Source organism: Ammospiza caudacuta, chromosome 14 (genome assembly GCF_027887145.1).
Source record: "Ammospiza caudacuta isolate bAmmCau1 chromosome 14, bAmmCau1.pri, whole genome shotgun sequence".
In the NCBI taxonomy this organism is placed as follows: Eukaryota; Metazoa; Chordata; class Aves; order Passeriformes; family Passerellidae; genus Ammospiza; species Ammospiza caudacuta.
Genome location: NC_080606.1, coordinates 19,182,672 through 19,208,848, shown reverse-complemented (window position 1 = coordinate 19,208,848; position 26,177 = coordinate 19,182,672). Strand labels below are relative to the sequence as shown.

General features: G+C 50.4%; 1 protein-coding gene across 2 annotated transcripts in view; it reads left to right on the top strand.

Moving 5' to 3' along the window:
- PCDH19 (protocadherin 19) overlaps window positions 1-24,242 on the top strand; it is a 60,120-nt gene extending 35,878 nt beyond the window's left edge. For both annotated transcript variants that reach the window (XM_058814083.1, XM_058814081.1), the window contains exon 5: window positions 20,298-24,242. In XM_058814083.1, coding sequence (XP_058670066.1) covers window positions 20,298-20,884 — 587 coding nt within the window. In that variant the 3' untranslated portion in view covers window positions 20,885-24,242. The remainder of the gene's footprint in view (window positions 1-20,297) is intronic.
- The last annotated feature ends 1,935 nt before the right edge of the window (window positions 24,243-26,177 follow it).

Genomic DNA, 26,177 nt, shown 5'->3' with positions numbered 1-26,177 from the left:
TGGTGCAGGAGCTGCCCCTGAGGACAGGTGTGGGGTGAGCACTGCTGGGAGCTCCTGAGCCCCGTTTCCCCCAGCACCACGGGCAGAACTCGGTGGGAGATGTTTCCCAGCCCTGCAGGCTGTGGTAGTGGCTTTCCCTGGACAAGATGTTCACAGGGTAATTGAAAATTCCATTTTATCAGAAAGCGTTTGCTGTCAAAAAGTTTTATCTTTACTTCAACAAAGAGGCTGATTAGATCCCTCAGGACCTGAATTAGCATCTTTGAGGCTGGATACTCTGTTTTGTGATTCAGGTAGTTACTCCTCCCTTGGTTTTCCTCATACTGGTACTTTTTCCTTTATATCCCTTTGCCCTCTTCCAATCACAGTGTTTGTGCAGGTTTGACTTGTTTTCTTTGTGTGGATGTGCACAGGCACCTAGATATGCTTAAATGTATTCTACTGCCTTTTTCACCTTGCCTTGAGCAAGAGCCATTCTCATACTCTCTAAGTCGTGGGAGCCAGCACAGAAATCAGAAAGGAGGTATTTCCAATATAAGTTTTTAATGTTAGAAGCAACAGATTTCACACTTATCTTAATTCCCAGTGCTGGCCAGTATTTTAGCCATCAATTACAGAAAGAAAATCATTGGTCCAATGAAGCAGTGATTCACTGTTTAAGACAAAAATAGAAAATATGAAAATAATAAGCACAGGCTAATCAGAAAATGGCAGTGTTAGAAATAGTCACCACCGACATAAAATAGTGAAAAAGCTTTAAATCAAAATGAGAGGGTTTTAAGCAATGTCAGTAATGGCTCTCTACAGAGAATTGCTTCTAAAAGCATCGCTTCCACTTTTCTGGTGCCAGATCAGCAGTAAAGGTTCACGTGAAATGTCATCTGGAAAGACCTGATCCCGCATTCATTTCCACATCTGTGTAACTTTGCTCACAGGGGAGATTTAATTGTGTCTGAGTCCCATAAACCCCAGCAAGATGTAGGGTTCTTTGAATAGAAATGGGTTATATTTAAGTAGTTATGTTAAGTCTTCTTTATACTATCACACAGTATAGAAATAAGATTTGGGTGTAAAGGAGAAATGGGCCTGTGACATTCACTGAAACTTTTCTGCTGGTTGCATCCCAAATTATTCAGAAGTATCATCATTTAGGGGATCAGGTTTTATCTGGAATATTCCAATTGGTTCTCATGCTCATCTCCATAGTGTCTGGGTGTATTTCAGTTGTGAATTGAGAACATGACTAATGGTATTAACTGGAGGCAAACACAGGTATTAGAAACTGTTGATTTTTTGTAAGCTGATTTCCAGCAGTCGTTCTGCCTACAACTCCCTTTCACTCTGCAGAAAAGCCTTTCTGTAGAGCACATAAAGACCTCAGTGACATATTCTAGGGCTTTGGGGGCTGCATTCCTCTGGAAGCTTCTACAAATTAATAAAAGCACCTAATTTCTTGTATTCATACATGCAGCACAAGACATAAAGTATGACATTAACGTGTGAGTGACAGCACATCCCTTAAGATGGATGAATGCTGTGAGCTTTCTTTCAGGGCAGTGTCAATTATCCCAGCTCCTGTGATTTCTCTATTATTGCACAGCTCTGCCAAAGCAGCCTCAGTGAGCTCAGTGGTGCTCCTGCAGTGGCCAGCCTGCAGGGAGCAATCAGCTCCTCACGTACCCTGTAAGCCCTGAGGAGGATTTTCCTGGCCAGTGGGTAAGCTGCTCTTTGGGCAGAGGAGTTCATTGTCTTGTGATTCCCACACTTTTAATGATTGCGTGTTGAGCATTTGAGTTCAGCTCTGTGTGGAGGTCACTGGTGCTTTTGCCCACGCTCTCTCCATCCTCCCCGAGCTCCTGCTCACATTTCCTAACTGGGGTTGTGGAGGGCATAATGTCTTTTGTGGGACCATTGACTGGAGCTCAGCTCCTTCAGAGGGTGATGTGGGCAGCATCACACATCACATCCCTGGACAGAGGGACAGGTGGCCCCACTTTGGGCTCAGCTGCCTTCACTCTGTGCTGCAGCAGGGCAGGGGTCCCTTCAGGAGGGTTAATCTGTCCATGGAATTGCTGCTTGGCACAGACACATCCCTGTGCTGCTCTCCTCAGTGCTGCTCTCCCTGAGCACAGCTTGGAGCAGTCCTTGCTGAGGGTTCTGGGGGCACTGAAATCATCCCCATGGCTGTAAGTGAAGCCAATCCCCCTCTGCAAGAGCGGAACTAAATAACAAACAGATGTGCAGCCTCCTTTGTTTGCAGGAGAAGCATTGTCCTGTATCCCACGTTCCTGGCACTCTTCTTTCAGCTTTGAGGCTCCTTCAAAGATAGTTCTTATGGAGTCTTCATCACTGAAGTTGCTCCATTCAGGGTCACAGGAGTTATAACCTTTAGATCCTCAAGTTTTTTCCCCCTAAGCACAGAGAACACTCAGCAGATGTGAACATTTTGGCAACTTGGAGAGGAAAATTAAAACTTGAATCCATGCCCCGTTGTGTAGGTTTGCAATGGATGAATGATCAGCCCAGAAATTTGGAGAGTTTCTACTGTTTTATTGTACTTTTTAATGAGATTTTGTCAAATTCAGTCATTGCTTACCCATATTTTTACTGGGTGACTGGAGAGCAATTTATGGGAGATATGAGGAAGAGGTATTTCAGATTAGAGAATTTCAGCTTGTATTTCTGCTTGGTTTTGTTAACTGTTCCTGAACTCCAGCCCAAGGAGAACCTTTGCAGAGAAGATCTTTGTCTCAGATGAAGATGGGGTGGTTTTAACCCTGGCTCTGCCAAAGCCTCCTTTTCCAGAACCACTGCCCAATACTTGCATTTTAAGATGTTTGAAGATAAATAAACAATTTAGGCAAGCTCGCAGCTTCCTTTTGCCTCTCAAACAAGTCAGAAAAGTCTCACTGGCCTCTTTTGCCCCTCTGCCAGTAACTTCTGAGGAAGCCTTTAACACTTTCCTTCTCACAAAGTGGTCAAGGTAATGGCCATCAGATTGAGCAGTGGGGAAGGTATATGAATAAAACCAAACCTTCTGCTATCGCAGCAAGCCAGCACTTCCCAATCTCCTCCTGTAATCAATCTACATCGTTAATGACTCTGGAAACAGACTGAACTGCTGGGGCTGGCACTGGGAAACTTGCATTACAAACTAACATCTCTTATTAACCTTTCGGTGTTTCCTTCACAGCGCTAATTAGAGCCAAATAAAACCAATGTTTGTGGAACTCTTAAGTTAAAATATAATTTTCAGAGGAAATATGGTAAACTCCAGAGCTCCTGTTTGCTTGGCCTTTCTTTTTAATTATGATAGGGGATGGCTGTTACTTGTTTTACAGAGGCTTACATGATTAATGCTGCAATGTTTCTGTAATTAAAACAGCAAAAAAAGAGATGTGATTGGGGCCTGTATAATTTACAGACATCTCGGCATTCTGGTGGCAGAGCTGCTCTGAGTGTTGCAAAGACGAATCATAAAAATTTATTCTAATTAAAATTGCCAGATTGACTAAACAACAGGTGACTTATATAACTTGAGCGACTTGCACTTGGGGTAAGAAATCATCAGAAATCAGTGAATTATACAAAGCTGCCTATTATTCTGCTAAATGGGAAAATGTGTGCTTGCCATGGCAACCCGCATCAATTTTGCAGCCTCTGGAAAATACAGGGCCCTTTATTAAAGGCATAATCAGCCCCAGCAGCATGGTGACCCCGGGCTCTGCAGGGGCAGGGACAGGGCCTGGGGGCTTGGGGGCAGCCCCTGGGCACAGGTGGGGCAGCAGGTGGACCCTGCCCTGGTACCTGGGGGTTCAGGTGTGAGCCAGCCTCTCCTGAGGGGCTGCCACAAGTTGGGTGCCTGTTACCCTCCAAAACATGGTGCAGTTACATTTATGTGTGTGATAACTATAAATTGATTGGACCTCTGCTAATTAGGCTGCACGCTGCAGGGCAGGAGCTGTGACTCCCCTGGGTGCAGGGCAAGGAGCCCACCCGTCTCCAAAATGTGATATGGGTGAGTGTCTGGGCTGCTCCAGCTCCTGCAGGTGTCTGCTGAGGGGAGACACACCACTGGGTTTGTATGTAGGTTGTTTTACTAAATGATCTATGTAATAATATATAAGTCAAAACTCTGTAATAATTGGCACCAAACAGCACAGAGAACTCGCAGCTTTTATCTGTCTAGAGGGAAGTGCTGCCACTCAAAACTCGGGAGTGCTGTATTTTATTTCTCATGCAGCATATATGAATGTAAGACTAGATGGTTTTAAATGGGTCACAGAATTATTAAGAAGTTTGGCAGCCTTTCCTCCTGGTGCACGCAGGTACGTGGGGAGTGGGTGGGTGGGCAGCAGGAGCGTGGGCTGTGCCAGGCTCTGGCTGGGTGTGTGTTGCCTTTGCTCAGTCATTTCCCCTTCCCTCCTGCATTTAACCCCTGTGTCTGTTTGGGAAATAAGTTCTTTGTACAAGTATTATTATAGATGTGTGTTAGTCACGATGTGTATAATCACAGCACTCGTAAGGTGGCCCCTGTTTTTGCTGAGTATCTGTAATGGTAGTGATTGGTTTCCCCACTCTCAGCATTAGCTCCCTCAGTGTTTTTATTTTCCAGCAGAAACCCCTTTTTGTTCCATTTTCCTTATTGTATTTCACCCTTTTCCAAGTGTGAAGAACAACTTGCTTCCTAGCTGGCTTCACTGGCTGCCAGCAGGTCATGTTTCATGACCAGCATCCACAGCTGCCTGGGGTGCTGGCACGTGGCAGCAGGTGACAGCTGGTGACACTGTGTCACCTGTCACCTCACCTTGGGTGACAGCCACACCTGGGCAGGGCACTGGGCCAGCCTCGAGGTCTGGGTGTCACAAACTGGGGAATTTTAGGTGTATGGGATGACTGGCTGTAGTGAAACCAGAGCTTCATCCCAAAGAAATCCTGGCTGAGCGTCAGTCCCTGCAGGAAAAAGAGTTTAAATTGAACCACAGGGAAAAAAAAAAGGGAAAAAAAGATGAAAAGCCCCCTGTCTGAATTGAAGCAATAGGAAATGAAAACTGCTGAGACACACTGTCATGTGGGTAGTGGTGCTACCAACCTTGTGCTGCAGTAATTACCTCTGTGCATGCAATTTGTGCTCAGCTACGACTGATTTCCCACATCATCCGGTGCCCAGGCTATATTCAATCGGTCCCAGCTGGAGGGAGCTATCTTGGATCATTTGGTGAGATTTCACCACAGATGCTGCCTGGCACGCCAGGGAAGGGCTGCAGAGCCCCCTGGCACAGGGGAGCTGTGGGGACAGGGACAGCAGGGTCCCTGTGCCCAGGGTGCCACCGCCCATGGGTGCTGAGCACCTGCAGCTGCTGGGGATGAGGGAAAGGTGAGGAGCTTCTGGCACTTCTGGGGAGAATCTTGGCTGTGCTGGGTGCGTGCTGGAGGCAGAGCAGTTTTGTGGCTGTTCCTGCTCTGTTTCGTGTGAAAAATGAAAGAGTGAGAGCGTCGGTTGGGAGTGTTCGTGAGGAGCCAAGGGAGGTGGGTGTCCTCATCTCCTGCAAACCAAAATAGGTCGGGCACTTGATTTCCTCTGCCTGCTTGGGAAGCGTCAGCTTCAGCGAGGAGCCGAGCAGAGCCGGAGCTGTGTGAGTGGGGCGCTGCCTGTCTGCTCGGGCTGGTCCTGGCAGCTCTGCAGGAGCCACGGGGCTCTGAGCCATTGTCCCGGGACAGGAACTGCCTCAGCTCCGCTCCCTGTGATCCTGGACTGGGCACAGCTTGGGGAGGGGTTGTCAGGGGCAGCTCTTGTGTGGGAACAGCAGTTGGGTTGGAAACCTGAAGTTAGACTGTGCACAGGAGTAATTCAGGAACTGTCAGAGATGGGTGTTTTTGGGACAGGAGCTGCATTTTTGGAGGGTGTAAATACTGCATTATTGGAGGGTCAGGCATGCTCTGTGTGTTCCGGAAATTTACTATATATATGTGTGTGTGTATATATATATATATATATATATATATATATATATGTAGTAACTATGTATACTAACTATATATAACTATGTATACTAACTACTATATAGTTACTATTTATATGTATAGTTATAAATACTAACTATATATGACTATATATAGTAACTACTGTATAGTTACTATGTATATATAGTCCAGTATACTGGACTTTGGTTTGTTTTTTACTCTCTGTGTTTACCAGCCCATCATCATCATCACCACACAATGGTTTGGGTGGGAAGGGACTGTAGGGATCATCTGCAGGGACGCCTGCCACCATCCCGTGTTTCTCAGAGCCCCATCCAGCCTGCCTTGGACACTTCCAGGAGTGGGGCACCCTCAGCTTCTCTGGGCAAGCTGTGCTGGGTCTCAGCACCCCACAGTAAAGGATTCATTGCTGATGTCTTATCTGGCCTCTGAAGCTATTCCCCCTTGCCCTGTCACTCCATGCCCGTGCCAGCAGTGCCCTCCAGCTCTCCTGCAGCCCTGTGTTTGTTGTTTGTGCCCCTGCTGTTCCACGGGAGCTGTGTGAGCAGGATGCCCTGCTGTGTGTCCTGGCAGGCTCCCAGGAGCTGCCAGCAGCACTCACAGGTGACTGCTGTGTCCTGCATTGTTCTGACAGGCTCTGCAGCCACTCTCAGGTGAGTGTGGGTCCCACTCATTCACAGACCCTTCCTGTGCAGGGCAGCCTGTCCCCATGACAGGCCATGAGGCACATGATGACTCAGCAGCCTGAATTATTCAGGCAAATTGAATGTGTTTGGCTTGTTCCAAGCTTTTGTTTCCTTTCAGTGCTGTCAGGAGCACGGGTAGCCCTCATTCTTGTATTGCAGCTCATTCTAGTGCCAAGGAGACACAGACAGCTCGAGTATAACTTGTGTTTTACCTTGTCTGTCACTTACTTCCACCTTGCTGGGCTCTTTCTGGGCACTTCTGTGCCTCATGAAAATGTTTATCTTGCACCTACTGATTGCTCCCCTCTGGTATGTGCTGGGTTCTGGGAATTCTCTGCGTCATGTGCTGGAAAAGCCCCTGTAAAATACAAAACCAATTCTGTGTCTGTTTCACCCTTTAGCGGAAGTCTATTCACTCATGCAAAAATTTTGACCCGTTAGTCATCACTGTAGGATCCAGAAACCTCATCTTAATGAAGGCAAGTAATTAAAATTAACAATTCTACCTGCAATTCCCTCATTGCCTGACCTCTGCTTTGTCAGTCTTCCTCCATTGTTACTGGGTGGATATGTTGAATTAATTCACTGTAAAAATCCACACAAGCCCTTCTTTAGCAGCCTTGCCTTGCAAGGACCACGAGCTCTGGCAAGCACATGGACAGGAGATGCCCTGTCAGTGCAAACATGTCCCCTGGCTCACTGGACACTGCTCAGGAGCTCCTGGGATAGGTGAACAAATTGCCTTTCACCCCCCCAAACACGTGTCTGGAGATTTGGGAGCTCACTCAAAGCCTTTTGAATCCACCAGGATTCTCTCAGCTGAGAGCACTGGGCTTGAAATAGGACCCGAGGGAGACTGGCATCCTCAGGGACGTGCTCTGAGCCTTGCTGGAGACATTGGCCATCCAAGCCTGTGCTCAGAACCAGACTGAGGGAAGAGGAGATCTCTGCTGCTGAGCACCTCCCTAACTCAGTGAGCAACACAGAGCCTCGGGAGATGGAGATTTGCCTTGGAAAATTCCAGCTGCAAATGAGATGCATGATTTTAGGAATTAGAATAATTACCCCCTGGAACAGGTTCCCAAGGGATGTGATATATTCTGTATCACTTAGAGTCTTTAAATCACATTTGCATGTTTTTCAGAAAAGCGTGCCTAGTCACTCAGAGTGCAGGGCTGTGCTTGAGGAGCACGGTGTGACAGGCTGAGCCTGCCCTGCTTTTCACCTGGTCCTGCCTGGGCTGAGCCCTGCAGGTCCCTGTGGCACTTTGGGGTCTGCCACACCCTGGAGGAGAGCTCAGGGCTGTCCCTGGTCAGGGCTGGCGGCTGTGCAGGAATGTGCAGAGCTGAGCAAGGAACGTGGGGATGATTCAGAAGCCAATTCCCCCAGCCAAAATCTGCCTTCTCTTCCCAAACACACGCAGTCCCTTCCTCTGAATCAGATGTCCCCAGGCGCTGAGCAATCCTGGCTGGATCAGTGTTTCCAGGACCTTCCCTCCCACCACCCCTGAGTGATGAGAATATTTCTGTAGATCTCATTTCCTGCCCTTTCCCTTTCATCTCTCAGAGCAGCAAGTAAATGAACAGCCCTTTAGTTTTTAGTTACCGCTCTGCACCCAGTGAGCTATCAGAGGCTGTTGACAATGACTTTTCTCTTTTCCGTGCTCCTGCCTGCAGGATTTGGGGAGATAATTCATTTGGTCCTGGTGCTTTGTCAACTTTCAGCACTTGTAATTGCCTAATGATCAGTGCGGATGCTATTGTTAAGCCTGTTCAAACTTTGTCCTGCTGAACAGCCAGGCTGTGCCTGTCTCATCGTGTTGTGCCTGCTGTGCTGGCTGGGGCTGCCTTTGATGCTCCCACCCTGGCCCCATCTCTGCTGCTGCTCCCACCCACCTCAGGGGATGGATGGATGGATGGATGGATGGATGGATGGATGGATGGACGGACGGACGGATGGATGGACGGATGGATGGATGGATGGATGGATGGACGGATGGATGGATGGACGGACGGATGGATGGATGGATGGATGGATGGATGGACGGACGGACGGATGGATGGATGGATGGATGGATGGATGGATGCAGCAGGGTGCTGCCCACACTCAGGAGCTGCACCTGGAGTTACAAATAGCTGAAGAATGATCCCACAGAGAGCCAGATGCTCTCCAGGATGAATCCCCTGTCGGCCCCAAGGAGCCTGGAGCTGGTTGGGGAAGGTGGGAGCTGGTTGGAACTGGTGTCTGTGCCCTGTGGGGTGGGTGAGAGCAGCTCTCTGGAGCAGGCTGTCACTGCTAGAGCACTGCTGTTGAGCAATATGCTGCTATTTCTGCTTTTCCATCTCTCTTGTGCCTTTTCCACCATCATTATAGCTTTTTAAGGACTCTAATTGGCCACATTTCACGCCACCACCTCTTTTGCTGCTCATCCGAGGTGCCCAACTGGCTGGTGCCGTCTCTGGAAGCCCCTGTCGCTCATCCTCGCCTCTTCCAAGGCCGCTTTTTAATGGCACACACTGAACATCAGTGCATTACCATCCCTTTTCCAAGAGCAGTCTCCATCCACTCTTCTCCTGTCCCCCAGTGCCTCATCCAATTTAATTAATTATCCTTAGTATATTACGCATCCTGTCAAAGTTTTTCCTTTCCGAGCTTTAATGGTTTTTTAATTCTAATGCAGGCTGCATGTGCGAGTGTTGGAGCAGTGAGGGAGCGTGCAGTGGCAGGGAGGCAGCATTGCAGCAAGCGCTGCAGGCAGCCAGGGTGGGTCCCTGTGGAGAGGGACTGCAGGACTGAGCTGTCCCCATCCCTCTGTGCAGGACTGAGCTGCTCCCTCCCTGTGCTGCTGCTCAGGGGCGCAATCAGGCAGGGGGACACGTTTGGGGTGAGCCCCCTCACCCTTGGTGCATCTGGTGGGACAGGAGAGGGCTGGTGGCTCAGCCCCAGCGTCCTCTCTGCAGCTGCTGAACTCAGGGCAATGAACCTGACTCTCGTCCTTGTGCTAACTGTGTCTGTAGCGCCAGTTCCATCAGTCACTGCAGCCCTGCCTTATCCCCGTGCACAAGGGCTGTGTAAAGGATGTGGTGGGGACTGGTAGCACTGACTGGGGCTGGTACTATCGCTCTGTATTTCCCAGAGACACACTTAAAAGGCTTGGTCAGGAAGGTGGTTCAGCAGGAATGACTTTGTGGGGTCTCACACTGACTAGCTTTGGGTATTTCCAGATGAAATCTGCTCGGACTAAGAGGGTTGTGGGTTGGTGGTTGTTTTTTCCCTGCCTGTCAGTGTTGCAAAGTGCTTAGGTTTTGAAAATCCAGCTGGGCTCCGTCTGTCTGTCGCACCCTCACTGAGAGTAACGGTGCTGTGGTGCAATTTAGCTGACAGCCCTGTGAGCTGGGGCCAGGAGCCAGCACAATCCAGCCTGACCTGGGGGCAGCGCTGCAGGAATGTGCCTCAGGAACCAGAAATCCTCAGAGGCTGCACTGGCAGGAGCTGGGGCAGAGCTGAGCAGCCCGTCCTGGGGAGCGAGGGCATCCCACCTCTGCATTGGAGCCACAGCAAGGGGTGTGTGGGACGATCCCAGTGAGGTGTGCAGCCCCCAGTGGGACCCAGAATCACTGCCCAGTGCCCATGGGTTGGCAGCAGCTTGGCTGGAGCTGTGTGGCTGAGTGCTCTCCTTGCAGTGCCTGTGCAAGGCATGGACATGCAGTTATTTTCCATTCCTGTTGTTGAGCAGTCTCCCTGTGGCTCTGACAGCCCCAGACACACTGCAGGGCTTGTTCTCCATCTCACCCCCGTGGCTGTGGGGCCAACAGAACGGGGTGGGGTGGGGCAGGATGAGACCCCAGCTGGATTGCTGGAATTGAGCTTGTCCATGACTCACGGGTAAAGACATTTCCCCAAGCTTATAATGAGGTTTTAGATTTAACTATTGACCTTAGAATAGTTTTACATGCATGTTTATCTGCCCTTTGGATTAATGAAGGTAAACTTAATTGCCAGAACAAAGTTGCATCTAATTAAATGGATCAGATTCTCAGACTCTGGCAATTCTGTCATGTCTTCTGTTGGCCCTGGGGCAGTGTAACCCACAGGTGGCATTTCCCTGGCATTGCTGTTATCCCTGGTTGGTGTGGAGCTGGAGCCTGCTTTGAACCCTTTCTGCAGCTCCATGGCCGTGCAGAGAGAGCAGGAGGGTCCCTGTGAGTCAGGGTGGACAATGTAGAGCAGGTTTGCAGATCTGTCCCTGTCTTTGTAGGATTTTCTGATGCTCTCACCCCCCTAGGCAAACATCTCCTCGTGGTCCATCACTGTGTTTCAGAGTAAAGATCCACCAGCATGGAAAAACCCTGTGTTCATCTGAAAGAGACTTAAAGTAGAGCACCAGGGAGGGGAAAATGCTGAGCTCCAGGGTGGAGGCGTGAGAGGTCAATGTCATGATGAGAGATGGCCAGCAACCAACATTTCGGTGTTTTAAGAAAAGTGTAAAATTCCCCAGCTCTCCCTTGATGGTGGGGAACGCCCCATTGTGCTGGGAAGCCTTCCAGCTCCCTCCACTCCTCAGAGCTGCACACTTTAGGAAAGTACAAAGAGCTTCTCATAATGTTTTGCCTTGTGGGTACGTCTATGATTAATTCCATGCAAGCATTACTGGTGCAATAACAATACTGAAGGTCCTAAAACTGCAAAAGGAAACACATTTGGCTCGTGCTTCATCCACAATCACTTACACTTAAGCTATTGATAGCTGATTGGGATCTGTAGACTGCTGGGCTGGTGCCACTGGGTTTCTGAGCGCGCTCAATGGCTGGAACAGACAGCGAGGCTGTAGGTTTTGGCAAGCTGTGGCTCTCATTAGTCAGGCTGACTGTATCTGACACCAGAGATTCCCATCCACCAAGATGAAGCTCACTTCCCTAGGCTTTGGCTGACATCCCAACAATATTTACATGAAGGACGACAGAGGATCAGTGTTAGATTAAGGCTGTGAGTTTCCAGTAGGCAGACAGTTAAATATTCTATTGAAATACTCTTTTGATTATTTAGATAATAATGAAGTTTATGCATGTCCTTGAGAAATCTGGGGAAAGGCAGTTGTTTTATGCTAAGCATACAAAGATGTGTTTAATCTTGATAATAGGAGTAAATTATGTATCAGCGTTTATAACCTCACTCCTTTATTTCTCACTTGTTGTGTGGAGCCACCAGAAGCCTGGCAGGGAAGGAGGGGGCAGCATCCTCCCCAGGGCACCCTGGCCTTCACATCCCTGCAGGAGGAGCATCAGGATTGATCTGTTTTGTCCTGGCCAAGGAAGGTGCTGGCTGAAGTAAGACATTAACCATGGAGTACTGGTTGAAGTATGACATTAACCATGGAGGTGCAGGCTGAAGTAAGGCATTAACCATGAGCCCCCGAGGAGAGGGCAGGGATGTGCCCTGACAGGCTCTGGGCCAGGAGCTGGCCCAGTACAGGCATCCAGGAATTGCTTCTTATCTCCCCCAACTGTAGTTTCTGTTTTGTTGGATTTTTATCAGGGTGGTTGAGTTGCCATTTTCTGACCGGTGCCTGATTTTGAATAGGACTGAGTAATAATTTGATTTATTGCTGCCGTTGGAATGTGGCTGCCTGGCTGGTCCTGCCTTACCCCCACAGAAAATGTGAATTTGCTTCGTCTATGACAATAGCAGAGAACAGTAACCTTTGGATTAATTTGTTTCAGCGACTAAAGTCCCATTAAATGGGAGGCAGCTGGTGTCAGAGGCATAAACTGAGACAAAGTTTTGGTCCCAATTGTGGGAAATGTATTTAAACAGACTAGAAATGTTTCCATCTCTGCAGGGTATAATATACTCAAATGGTTGCATTAACATGAAAAAAGTCTAAGGAAGAGTTTATTTAGGACAATCCCTCTGTATCCAGTGCTAATGAAATTGAATTGCAGTAATGAAGTCAGGGGTTGTGGCTCTGTCTGTGCCCGTGCAGGAGCTGCCTCAGCATTAACAGGAGCCGTGCCCGAGAGTGGTGGAGCACTAATGGCTCGAGATGGAGGAGGTCCATCAGAGCCCAGAGTGCTCTCCCCTCGCTCCCAGGCTGGATCCCACATCCCAGACCTGTTAGGATGCTAATGAGCCCTGGATGGAGGCACAAATGCTGGAGTTTCAGAGGTGGAATCCACATCCCGCTGCTCAGGGGCCAGCAGAGCTCCACAGACCACTTAAGAAAAGGATTAATTGGAGTTTAAATGGTGTGTTCCGCCGGCCTTCTGAAAGGGAATTAATTTTTCCTTGTGAATGAGGTGGGGATTGGCCTGCGGTCCTGGATAAAGGGGAGCAGCCAGCATTAAATTGCATTCCAGCCCATAATTCCTTCTGGGTCTGACTCTGGCGCACGGCACACCCACAGCACAGCTCCTTCTGGTGATCACCCTCCTTGCCACAGCCTGCTCCTCACCCAGAGGCATCAGCATCCCCAGGAAATCCTGAGCATCGGGGCTGTCCTTGCCCGCTGGGTGCAGCTCCCAGGCACCCAGGTGTGCCTGTCCCCCCTCAGTCCTCATTCACAAAGCAGGGACCCTTCAGCTATTCATGGTGGTGCAGAGCAGGGCAAGAGGGGAACGGGCAGCTCTTGGCTGTGCAAATCAGAGGGAATCCTCAGCGTTCCCTGGGAGCTGTCTGTGTCTGCAGAGCCCCCTTGCACACCTCTGCTGACCATCCCAGCAGCACTGCCCATGAGCTGCATGCAGCCACAGGTCCTTAGCAGCAATTGCTCAATAAATAAATCTAAATGACAGCCCTTGTTTCATTAAAATAATTCCTGTGCTTTGTCCAAGCGCTGTTGACCTTCTGTGTTGGGACAGGCAATCCAGGATTAAAAATACAGCGTTTTTAGCTTGCATAAATCCCGAATAATGGTGAAAGAGAGGGAAGGAAAGGCTTCTTGTTGCAGTAAAGAGCATTTGTCACTGTCCCTGGTTATTAGTATCCTCTGAGCATTGTGCAGGGGAAGCCACGCCAGGATTACATTGCTGCATTGACTGGAGATCTCTTGTTAGGAAAGGCAAGGAAGGCTCTGTGAAGCCCACAGGTCAAAAATATAATACACTATTCCCCACCTCTCGTTTCCTGATGTTATGCTATTAGAGGAGATAAGGGAGAGGTGCAGAGTCTTAATTTACAAGGGAGTGATGAACCACGGCTGGGGACTGTTTGTATTTTGCTGGAGCTTATTATTTTATCTGGAGTGTAATGCAGAGGATCGCTGCCCCTGAGCCTGAAACAGCCACTCCTGTTGGGGTGGAGGGTGTGGGCTCCTCTGGTGTGCTGAGGGTGCTGGGTCCTGAGGAGATGAAGGTGCTGGAGTTGAAAAGAAACCCCGAAGTAGCTGGAAGAGGAGTGTTAAATAATGCAGCTGCGCTTTGTCCATGAAAGATGGCTAACCATGAGTAAACAGCCACAACAGTGTTTGATCCCTTCGTGTTTACTATTTATTCATATTTATTATTCATAAATTCTGTCACAAATGTTGGGCCTGCACCCCAGTGAGACATTTGCATTTTATTTTAAGTTTGATTCCCCCCCCCGCCCCTCAGTTTCATGAACTGAGATTTAATGATTTGCTTTTCCACATTGCTCCCGTGCTGGCTCTCCCTGGTTCTCCTCTTCTTGTTTCAGGAAGAGATTTCTAACATGGAAAAGTGATATTTGAATAGATTCCCCTAAGGCAATCAATTTACTTCTAATTTGTCTGGAACTAAGCTTTTCTTTGTTGCAATGAGAAAGGATTGAAACTGCTGTAAAATTTATTAGCTTCCAGGAAGATTTTGAAATGAATTTTTTAATGATCGTGCTGTTTGCTGTACCCAGGAGCAGTGTCATTGTGATTACAGTATAATCACATGGTTGCTGAAGGAACACCGAGATGTGGAGCTAGAGCTGGGCTCCTGCACGAGGGGACCTGTGGCACTGCCCAGGTATGGGCACCGCCCAGGTATGGGTAGTGCCCAGGTATGGGCACTGCCAAGGTATGGGTACCACCCAGGCATGGGTGCTGCCCAGGTATGGGCACTGCCAAGGTATGGGTAGTGCCCAGGTGCAGGCACTGCCCAATACAGGCACTGCCCAAGTACTGGCACTGCCCAGGTATGGACATTGCTCAGGTATGGGTATTGCTCAGGTATGGATAGTACCCAGGTATGGGCACCGCCCAGGTTTGCGTAGTACCTAGGTATGGGTAGTACCCAGGTACTGGCACTGCTAAGGTACAGGCACCACCCAGGTATGGGTACTGCCCAGGTACTGGCACTGCCCAGGTCTGGACATCACCCAGGTACAGGCACTGCCCAGGTACTCTCACTGCCCAGGTATAGGTCCTGCCCAATACAGGTATTGCCCAGGTACAGGCGCTGCCCAGGTACTGTCACTGCCCAGGTATGGACATTGCCCAGGTATGGGCACTGCCCAGGTACTCTCACTGCCCAGGTATAGGTACTGCCCAATACAGGTATTGCCCAGGTACTGTCACTGCCCAGATATGGGTACTGCCCAGGTATGGGTACTGCCCAGGTGCTGTCACTGCCCAGGTACTCTCAGTGCCCAATACAGGTACTGCCCAGGTATGGGTACTGCCCAGGTACTCTCAGTGCCCAATACAGGTACTGCCCAGGTATGGGTACTGCCCAGGTATGGGTACTGCCCAGGTACTCTCAGTGCCCAATACAGGTACTGCCCAATACAGGTACTGCCCAATACAGGTACTGCCCAATACAGGTACTGCTCAGGTGCTGTCACTGCCCAGGTGCTGTCACTGCCCAGGTACAGGCACCATGGCTGGCACTGCCTCAGGGCTGGGGGCTTTGGGCTGGGGCCGCTCAGCACAGCACTCCCCTGCCCTGTGCATGTCCCAGCAGGCTGGGATCCCTCAGTCCCTCCTTCTCTCCCCTTCTTTCTGGTTCTCAAGCGGCTCCTGCTCCTCTCCCTGCTCCCCTGTAACAGCACAAACGAGCTCTAGTTATCACCCCAGCAAAGCTGCTCTGACACGGATTGGATTGAACCGAGCGCCTGTTTGGAAATGGAAACTCCAGGGACTATTGTCATCGCCCAAATTGCACCTTAGATTGTATAACAGCACATGTCATCTGGCCATTTATCAGGAATATTACATTCCCAGGCACTTGCACCTTGCTACGATTTAACTTTGTCTCTTTGGCCAGCGTTGCAATTCCACTGGAGATAATTCAATTGCCGGGAGCTGAGCGGGCACCTCGCGCACCCGCTCGGCGCTGCTGTGCTGCAGGTGTGGGACAGGGAATGGGGGATTTGCTCACCGTGGACATTCCTCAGTCCCCCTGTGATGAGGGAACAGCCCGTGCTGCGTGGAGCTGGGGGCTCTTGCCGCAGTGCCCACCACGTGTCCTCTGCCAGCTCCTGCTGGGCTCTGCCTCTTGGGCATCCATCCCCTGTCCCTGCTCTTCCGACCAGGAGCTTGCACATGGCATTGGGAAGTGCCAAGGGTCTTGGCTAGGTGGGGATTTTTATCTCTTCCACCAGGTCTATCTGCAGCAGTTGCCTTCGTGCTGGTCTTCTGAGTTGCAAGTAGAGCTCTGATTTGAAATCTGGAGCTTAACATGGATTTTGCTTGACTTGTTGAGGATCGTGTTTATTCCAGAGGTGGCTGTGGATTTTATGTGAGTTCATATTTGCTATGCAAGAGCTTATGTTTAGTAATGACATTTTTCCTGCCAAGTCTGACTTCAGGATAACTGCTCTGAAACAAGTGCCTTGTTTCAGGTGCCCTGAAACAAGGTTGTGGATTTGTGCTGGGTGAGGGCAGTCTGGCTGAAAGTCGGATATTGCTGCAGTGGGACCTGCACATCTCTGGTACAGCAGCTCCCGTGTAGGGCACTTGCCCTCAGGCGAGCTGCTCAGCGTGTCTCTGGGCCAGCTGGGTGCCACATGGGTGCCCCCATGGGTGTCCCCACAGCCTGACTGTGCAGTGTCCTCAGCTCCTTGGAGAGTGCAGCCCAGGTCATGCTCTGGGCCATGGTGGTCTCCATCCCTGGGCTGTAGTGTTCTCCCTCCCTGGACCGTGCTATTATCTGTCCCTGGGCCATGGTGCTCTCTGTCCCTGGCCCATGGTGGTCTCTATCGCAGGGCCATGGTGTTCTCAGTCCCTGTCCGTGGTGCTCCCCAGCCCATGCCAGCTGGCAGGTCCTTGCCAGCCTGGTGCACTGGTGCCCTTGGGGGCTGTGCGTCAGGATGAGGTGCTCACACTCACTCAGAGCAGTGCCAGAGCTCACACAATGTGCTCACACTCACACAGAGCAGTGCCAGAGCTCGGGGGTCTCACCCCTCTTTGCCCCTCTGTTGCTCCCTCTCCCTTGGCCCATCTCCAGCTCATCTCACCCCTCTTTGCCTCTGTGTTGCTCCCCTCCCTTTGGCTGTCTCCAGCTCTGGTCAGCAGCAGTTTCAGCCTGCTCAGCCCTGCCATGAGCACAGGGGTGGGAGCTGCCTGCTCTGGCTGCCAGGCACTCACCGTGTCATGCTTCTGGTGGTTTTTACCTGGGCTTTGCTCCATGCACCGAGAACATTTTGTCACTGCAGACAGTAACAGTTGTATTGACTAGGGCAGGTCTGGGGCTGTAAAAGAATTTCCTGTTGTTCTATTTCTGATTGTTAAAGTGGTAAAGAACAATACAGAGCAGTACAGTGATGTGAATGTGGATATGAATGGCTGTCCTGGGTGCCATCAAAGCTGGGTGAGTCAGACTGAGCTGCAAAGGGCAGCACCAGGAGCGTGCCCAGCAGTCCCTGCCTGCCTCTGCTTGGGGCAGGAGCAGCATGCAGGGATCAGCCCTGGGTCAGCTGCTGGAGGGGCTCAGACCCCGCTGTGCATGCCTTTGGATCGGGGACAGCAGAGGAATGGTGTTTCTGGGTATCCACAGGCCTTGCTCAAGGCGTTTGAATAGTATTTTATACCAGCTGGGGGCTGAGACAGTGATGGATGGGTGGGTAGCTGGAGATGCCCGTTGTGCCATGTGAAGAGGCTGCTGCTGGGGGCTCTGTGCTGGTCCCTGTGTCTGCTGCAGGTCGGGGCTGCTCTGGGCAGCCTGCACACACGTTGTCCCCGAGAGCAGGATGGTTCTGGCTGCAGGGCAGGTCTCAAAGCTGGCATGTGTGCTGAGCACAGAACAGAGTGACAGAATGTGCTGTGGAACTACCTGTTGTCTCAGGTCTGTGGATGGTGGTGACCTGTGACCCTCTGCCTGTCAGCCTGGCCTCTTTGAGACTTGTTAACATTCCCTTCCTCATACAAAAGATTGAAACAGTATAATGTAATGTAATGCTTCTCAGCTCCTTTCCTCCCTGCATTTCAGCTGCTGCAGGTTCTAGACAAGCATTGCAATGTCCAAAACTGATCATCTCCGTGGCAGAGGGGCACCAGGCCCTTTAGTGAGCTGTTGTTAAAGCACAGGTGCCTTTGTAGGCTTTGAGGAATATCCACTTGCAGTAATCAGGGAAGCCCTCCAATTGTTTCTAGCTGTAAAATGTGGCAGCTGGAATAAATGGGTCAAGGCAAGAGCAACCTGCCTGTGCTCCCTCTGGAGTGAGGTTTGCCTTGGCTATGGCAGTGCCATGGATTGGGGGCTGAGCTGCGCTGCTGGGCAGGGAAGGTGAGGAGAAGCAGCTCCCCTGTGCCTGACCAGCCAGCCCAGCACGCTCACAGATCCAGCTTTTCATGTTTGTGGAGAGACTGAAGTGATGTGTGCTCCAGCAACACGCCCAAGGTCACACAGCACAATAAATCAGTGTCTCATCGGGATGAGAATCCGAGATATTTCTGTAGCCCCTCCAGCCATCACCAAGTCCTCTGCTATCACAGCCAGACTACACAACTTTGTATGCCTGTAGCACCCTTTTGAAGTTAAGCTGTGGATAAATAGGGAGACAGCAATATTTTCTGGGCAATTTTTCTTTTTTTTTTTCTATTTTGCTCAAGTACTTGAAATTAGCAGAATCAAAGTATAAGATCATGGGCTTTTAGAGCTCAGTGCTGGTTGTTCAGTGTGTAGGGCTCAGGGCATCCTTCTCTCAAGCTGCTGTAAAGGCAGCTGCCAAAACCCAGACCTCCTCCCCTCCACCCAGCCCCCTGCTCCACATCACTGGCTTGCTGCTCTGATGTAGAGAAAAAGCTGATGTTTTACCCATATATTTTTCAATTAATTGGCTTCTTCACTTTCTTTAAAAAAACCCTTTCTTGGTGTTTTTTTTAATTTTTTTCTTCCTTTTTTTTTTTTTTTGAGGTCTGCCTTTTACTCGTTTATTCTCTGTAAGTGTTAAGCTGCTCATATTTTGGTGCATTGTGTTATGTGCTGAGAATTTTTATCAGCCGCCCTAGTGCTCGCATGTGGTGGAAATACCAATGTGTCTGAGGAGCGGAGGTTATGCACACAGATGTACAGAGCAGCACAAGGAATGGTTTGCAGACGGAGGGAAGGAAATTTGGGCTGAGCCTGCACCTTCCATCCATCAGCCCAGCCCCGACCGAGCGTGGGCTCCTGGGGGTGATGGCATTGGAGCTTTAGTGCTGCTGTGTGGGTTATGGGAGGAAGCAGCCACGTCTTTGCGTGGGGAAGGGCTGTGCTTTAGGAGGGCAGCTGCAATTACAAGCTCTTATCAAATGAAGGAGAAGCCGAGACTGAAAAGCAGCCAGGATCCTGCGGTGTGAGGCAGGAGCCACGGTCGGATGCTCAGCAAAGGCTGGGCATGGTGAAACTGCTGAATTTCATTTCCAGCTTTGCACTTGGCTGAGCCTGGCTGCTTCCCCGAGCCTCGCTTTGTCCATCTGTGATGTGGAGGTGAAGCTGTGCAGCCCTCTGGGGCTGACTGACAGTGCAGGAATGCACACAGGCCCCGGGCACCAGGGTTTGCTCTCGCCTGGGAGCCCTTGGACCTGGTCTTGGAGGGTCCTTGGGAAGGGTTAAACCACCAGTCCATATTTCAGCACTGTAAAGTGGTGTTGGGACGACAGCCCCAAGTCGAGAGAAGGAATCTTTATTGCTCCTGTATGAATAAAGCCCCAGCACTGGAAATGACACATTTAATCTTCAGTGGAGTGGACAATCTCGGAGATTTATAAAGCCTCTGTTGTGTGAGAGGTCAGTGGGGATTAAGCAACAAGTTAAAACTCACATATACAGCAGAACCACAACGAACCTTCCCTCCTCCTCCTTTTCTTTCCTCCCTCTGTTCCCTTCCCCTCCTTGCAAAAAGCCAAGCTTAAATGTCGCGTCAAACCAAGCTTAAAACATGGTGGCTTTTAACACTGGCCACTAAACCCCGGAACCACTGGCTCTGAGGGCTTGACACACCGACAGCCCTGTTGTGATGGATTTGCTGCCGTCACTCCTTCTCCAGGCTTCTGTGCTGGTGCTGACAGGTGACACACAACCTACTGGAAATTAAACTCCAGTCTGTAGAGCCCTGAAAGCGATGGCTGTTTGAGGTTCAGTCAGTGCAGTTTGGGGTAGGATCCTCTCTGCAGTGCCCAGCTCGGTGTGGTGCCCCCAGCCCGGGCAGGCTGGAGGCTGTGGGCACCCCATTCACCGTGCCTTGTGCTTTCTCCTGCAGAGCAGAGCGAGGGCTTCCACTGCCGGGAGGAGTGCCGCATCCTGGGCCACTCGGACAGGTGCTGGATGCCGCGCGGCGCCGTGCCCAGCCGCGCCAAGTCCCCCGAGCACGGCAGGAACGTCATCGCGCTGTCCATCGAGGCCACGGCCGTGGACGCGGAGCCTTACGCGGACTGCGGCGCCAAAAGGACCTTCGCCACCTTCGGCAAGGAGGGCGGCGAGCCCCCAGCCGAGGAGCGCCTCGCCAACCCCAAAGGCAAAAGAACGGTGGACTCGGCCGCCTGCTGCAGCCCCAAGGTGAGCGGCGCCGTGCGCGAGGCCGGCAACGGCTGCGAGGCCGTCAGCCCCGTCACCTCGCCCCTGCACCTGAAGAGCCCCTTGTCCGGCAAGCCGGCGGCGCCCTACGGGGCCGGGCACTGCGCCGGCGGCCGGGAGCCCTTTGGGAACAGTGGCCCTTCCCGGCCCAGCGAGGCCGAGCCCCGGGGCGCGGACAGCGAGAGCAGCGGGCAGGAGGGCAACCCGCTCCTGCAGGCCAGCCGGGAAAAGGACTCGCCCGGCGCCCGGAGACTAAAGGACATCGTCCTCTGAGCGGCACGAGGATGAGGATGAGGCTAAAGGACGTCGTCCTCTGAGCGGCACGAGGATGAGGATGAGGCTAAAGGACATCGTCCTCTGAGCAGCACTCGGCCACAGGAGGATGAGGATGAGGATGAGGATGAGGGACCGCACGACTCCCAGCGCAGATTGTTTTTATCGCTTACCAATGGTTCACAGATTGCTGTATTTAAAAGCTTTCCCTAAATGTATTGTTTATAAATGGAGCTATCGTTGATGTGACAATCCCATGTGTCTCGAGGGCGGCAGGGGTGTGCAGCCCGAGCGAGGAGCCGTGTTCGGCTTTGGCCGGGAGGCGGCGGGTGGTGGGGGCACAGGCCAGACCCCCCCAGTCCTCAGGAGCGCTCGGTGCCTCCTCCTCGGAGTTTATATATTTTTGTATCTCAAAACGAAGATAAATTTCCATTCCCGGAGAGAATTGAGTGGCCAATTCCCTATTCGGACATCTTTAGTAACCACCCCGGCGGTTTTGTAGTCTGGATGGAGTAGCGGCTGTTTCTTGTGTGGGACTGTTCAAAGTGACAGTCGGGTGAGTTTCAGTTCAAATTCACCCAGCACGAGGTTGTTTGTCTTTTAAGGTGTCGGTGTTTTGCTATGGACACCCCTGCATTTACGAATCCTTTTGCTGTCACATACTTACCTGTACTATTATTGTATTTGATATTGCAAATTACTGTATGTCTAGTGATGGCAAAAGGCTTTCAGGCTTAAAAAAAAAGGAATAAAAAAAAAAATAAATCACAATCATCTTAGTTAAACCTTGGGGAAGCTGCAGTTTGCAGCCCCGGTGGAGCAAGCGCTTCTTCCAGCCCCCACCCATTGCCTGCAGCCTCCCCCAGCCCCTGCAGGAAAATGTCAGGGCATTGTGGGAAGCCGTTTTTGGGAAAATCCTGCCTGGATTGCAATTGTCGGATGCACTGTGCTGAACTTTTCCCCTTACCCGTTTCTTTTGCATAAATTCAAGGCAATGCATGGAAAGGTTTTTTTCCAGAAGTTGGCTATTTTGGTTTTTTTCCAGTTCCCAGATTTAGATATCCCTCGCCTCCAGTCATTTCCAAGTCAAAGAGATGGAATTATTTTAAGAGATCTAAATTACGTTCTCAATTAGACACACACACTTCCCAGTCAGCGTTTCCCAGCCGTGATTGCACCACGAGGGTGTGTGTAGGTACGACATCATGGCATGGATTTTAGACCCTTCTGATTTCTTTCTATCCCTGCATCATAAATAAGTATGGAATGAGCAATAGTGATGTTAAGTTAGGGGCAGACAGGTGATACGTAACAACGCTACTAATTCAATTAATGTGCCTTCTTAATGGAGAAAAAATTAAAGTAATTCTTTATTTTTTCTCATAATTAAGGACTTTTTTTGTGTGGGTACAAACTACTCATGTAAAATTGATTTGAAAATTGAGCTACTTTAATAGCCATTTTGTAGAAGGGAGAGAGGGAAGGGATTCCACAGCTCTCTGCTCTCTTGCAGTGATGATTCCTCAGTGAGGTATGAGTAAGGTAGGAGGATTTCAGTTAGTCTATTATTATTATTATTATTATTATTGCTATTATTATTAACCCTTCACTGAACAGATTTTTCCTACCCTCAATAATGTTTCCTAGAATTTAAAATCGATTCTGGAAGGAAAAATATATAGCTCTTGCCAATGTTTGCTGTACCAGCAAGTTGAAATTAGTGGTTTCTAGAGAAAGAGTCTTTCTAGGTCTGCATATCATGATAAAGTATTTGTTACTTGATTTATTTAAATGAAAAACAACCAGAAAACAAGTTCCAGTTGTTATCATCCTCAAAATAAAATAAAACTCCAGCCATTTATTTCTTCAGGGCAGATTGATCTTGCCTGAAGCCACAGCTGGTCTGAGACAGGTCCAGAGTCAGCCTGTTCCCCCTGCCACTTGCTAGGGCCAGGAATTGGGAAAGAATCAACAAAAAACAGTTGTCTAATGAAATTTGTGATGCTTCCCTCACTGGTGTGATGACTACCTCATTCAGCTCCCATCCCACGTGCTAACATGATGTCCTGCACCCCTCCAGAAAGCAAACTGGGGGTTTTCTCCCCTCTTCTGGATTCTGAGCCCATTTTTCAGGGATATGTTGTTTCTGTTCCCGCTGTGTTTCCTGCCTGTGTACTGTTACTGCTGTCATTTATTTCTGTGTTTTTTTTTCCCCAGATGTGTGTTTTATTATAACACGAGCAAAGAGGAGAGGGGCTGGCTCGGGGCTGTTGGAGTAACTGGGTTGGAGTAACTGCAACTGTTCAGCTGAGTTTATTCTGATGTTACCTGGTTTTGTCAGCTCTGGAAGGTTTTTATTTGGAGGGGGAGAATTTCTCCCGTGCGTTCGTGTGTTTGCTGAGAGACAGAACCTGCCTTGCCCCATCTGTCAGGTGCTCTTGGCTTCACAGGGCAACGGCTCCGTGTGGCCCCGTCATCACCCACACCTCTGCCAGGAGGGGACCCAGCTTCCCCATGGCCCGGGGTGGGCAGTGGGGTCCCCCAGGTGCCCGTCACCATCCCCAGGTGCCCCATCACCATCCCCAGGTGCCCCATCACCATCCCCAGGTGCCTGGAAAAGCACCAGCCTTAATTCCTGCCTGCCCCCTGCCTGCAGAGCTGCCACCACCAGCCTTGTGTTTCGGGTGAAAAATAGATGCTAACTGAAAAGGAAGAGAGGAAAAAAAAAAAAAAAAAAAAGAAGAAAAAAAATAGAAACATTTCTCTAATTTACCCAGAGGAAACGTTCCTTGCCACTCTGAATAAAAGCACAGCCGAGAAAGAATGTGAAATAGTTCTGTATTAAAAGGGGGCATTAAAGAGGTCAGTAAACCCTTATGCCTCCAAGAAAAGCATTTAAGCACCAGTTTTGTGGGCTGACCCGGGCTGCAGTGGGGGATGTGAGCGAGGGGCCCTTCCCTGGTGTGGCCTTGCTGTGCGGGGCCAAGGGGAGACCCAGAGAGCTGCCCTGGCCTCGCTGCCTTGGCCCTCCCCAGAATATTTTGGTGCTCCTGTCACTGTCCCTCTGTGTCACTCGAGATGAGTTCAGGCTCCTGGGCAAATTGCAGTCCCTTGGTTTTTTTTCCTACTTGCATCGAAACCGGCCATGCAAAAAACGTTCCGAGCTGCGGGGCGGGCAGGAAGGCTTTTTGGAAGGGTTCCAGATGTAATTATTGTGCTTTTTAATAACTCAGACCTGTCCTCAGATTTGGTTTAGGAAAAGTCGCTGGGATCTGTTGGTTCCCTTCAGGCAGACTTGTTCTGCTCCCTGTTGGTCCAGGAGAGCAGCAAGCACCGACGCTTCTCCCCCGAGCATGACGAGGACCCATCTGGAGCAGCTCTGGGGCTGGGGCCAGGGGCTGAGCTCTTCCCTGCTCCCTTGGGAGCCCCTGGCCTTTCCTCGGGGCTGCAGGGCTGGGCTGGGAGGGACGGTGGAGGGCTGGGGGCAGACTGATGGCTGGAAACATCCCCCCTCCAAGCGCTGTCTGCTGAGATTGTTGCCGTTCCCTGTTTGTTGTGAGCTGGAGGTGGCCTGTGGATCACACTTTGTGCAAAAGTGAATTCCTTTCTTTTTTAATTTTTATTTTTCCAAACAGGAAACGAGTTGCTTTTGTGAAGAACACACTGTCTGATGAATATGTTGAAATTATTCTTGGAGGGGGTGGGGGTGGGGGGGAGGGAGAGAAAAAAAAAAAAAAATCTAATTTTGAATGGAAACACATTTGTCTGTCATTGGGGAAAACTGATGGTCTTGTTGCTACAGCTGCTTTTGCAGCTCTGGGTAATCTCTGATCCAACCTGTGAGCTGTGGAACCGCCGGGGAGAAACCCCACTGCCCCTGCTGCTGCTCTGCTGGGGCTGAGACGGAGCCTCCGCTGGTGTCGGCTGATGTTCAGCTGGTCTGAGCTGGGGTAGGGTCTCAGACTCCCCTCCCTCCCAAAACAGCTCTGTTCAGCTGGTCTGAGCTGGGGGAGAGGCTCCAGACACCCCTGGGTTGGGGTCTCAGACACCCCTGGGTTGGGGTCTCAGACACCCCTCCCTCCCAAACCGGCTCTGTTCAGCTGGTCTGAGCTGGGGTAGGGTCCCAGACACCCCTTCCTCACTCCAGACACCCCTCCCTCCCAAACCAGCTCTGTTCAGTTGATCTGAGCTGGAGTAGGGTCTCAGACACCCCTCCCTCAGCAGTGGCTCTGTTCAGCTGTTCTGAGCTGGGCTAGGGTCTCCAGACACCCCTGGGTTGGGGTCCCAGCCCCCCTCCCTCAGCAGTGGCCCCAGCAGCAGCAGCACCACCCCGGCGGCCGCGGCACCGAGCGCGGTACGTTCTCGTCATGGTGTCTCCGTTGCCGAGTATATGAAGAATAAATTGTTGTATATGCTGATATGTATGTTATGTACATTTTCACAGTGATTGAATCATTGTAAACAACAAAATGGAAAAAGGAAAAAAAAAAAAAAGAAGAATCACCATTCTGTCTATTTTATGAAGATGATAAAGCAGCTTTATTAAATTATTATGATTCTGTTTCCAAATGGTGTACCTGCCACATTGGGATTTTTTCATCTGATGAGAACTTTGTTTTCCACCTAAATGTGATTTTCTTTTCTCTGCTTTGAGCATCTAATGCATTTTAGTATTAAAGCAATTATTGAATAAAATGGAAAGTAAGTGTTTGGTTAAATATGCCTCAGTGGGTTTGCTTTGATGGGCTCCAGGTGCTGGTCCTGTGCACGGCTGGGTGCCACCCCAGCCCCGTCCCTGTCCCATGGCTGGTCAGCTTTGGCACCCAGGAGGCTGCAGACCTCAGGCAGAACTTTCCTGGTCCTGAGCAGGGGTCATCACCATCACCATCCCCAGTGGTGATCAGCTGGGACAGGCAGGCTCTGAGCCCCCATGAAACTGGGCACAGTGCTGGTCCTCTGCTCTGCCAGCTTCACCTTCAAGGGGAACACCACTGTGAGAGGGTGAGCACAGGTAGGAAGCGCCTCCAACACTTCTCTAGTGAGGCATGGCAGAGGAGACTTTATTTTCTGTAGTTTTTCAGGAGGGTGCTTTGGAGGAGATGGTGAGCGGCACCCACTGCCTCTGAATTAACAAGTTCATGGACCACATTTACACACAGAGCGTCCAAGCACTTTGTGGCTGCCAGGCTAAATGCTCCCACAAGGTCTCTGCTCACTCAGTGCCTCAGTCAGGGTGACACCAAATGGAACTGGAACAGGAGCAGTGGCGTGGGAAGCCCTTTCCCTGGCGTGG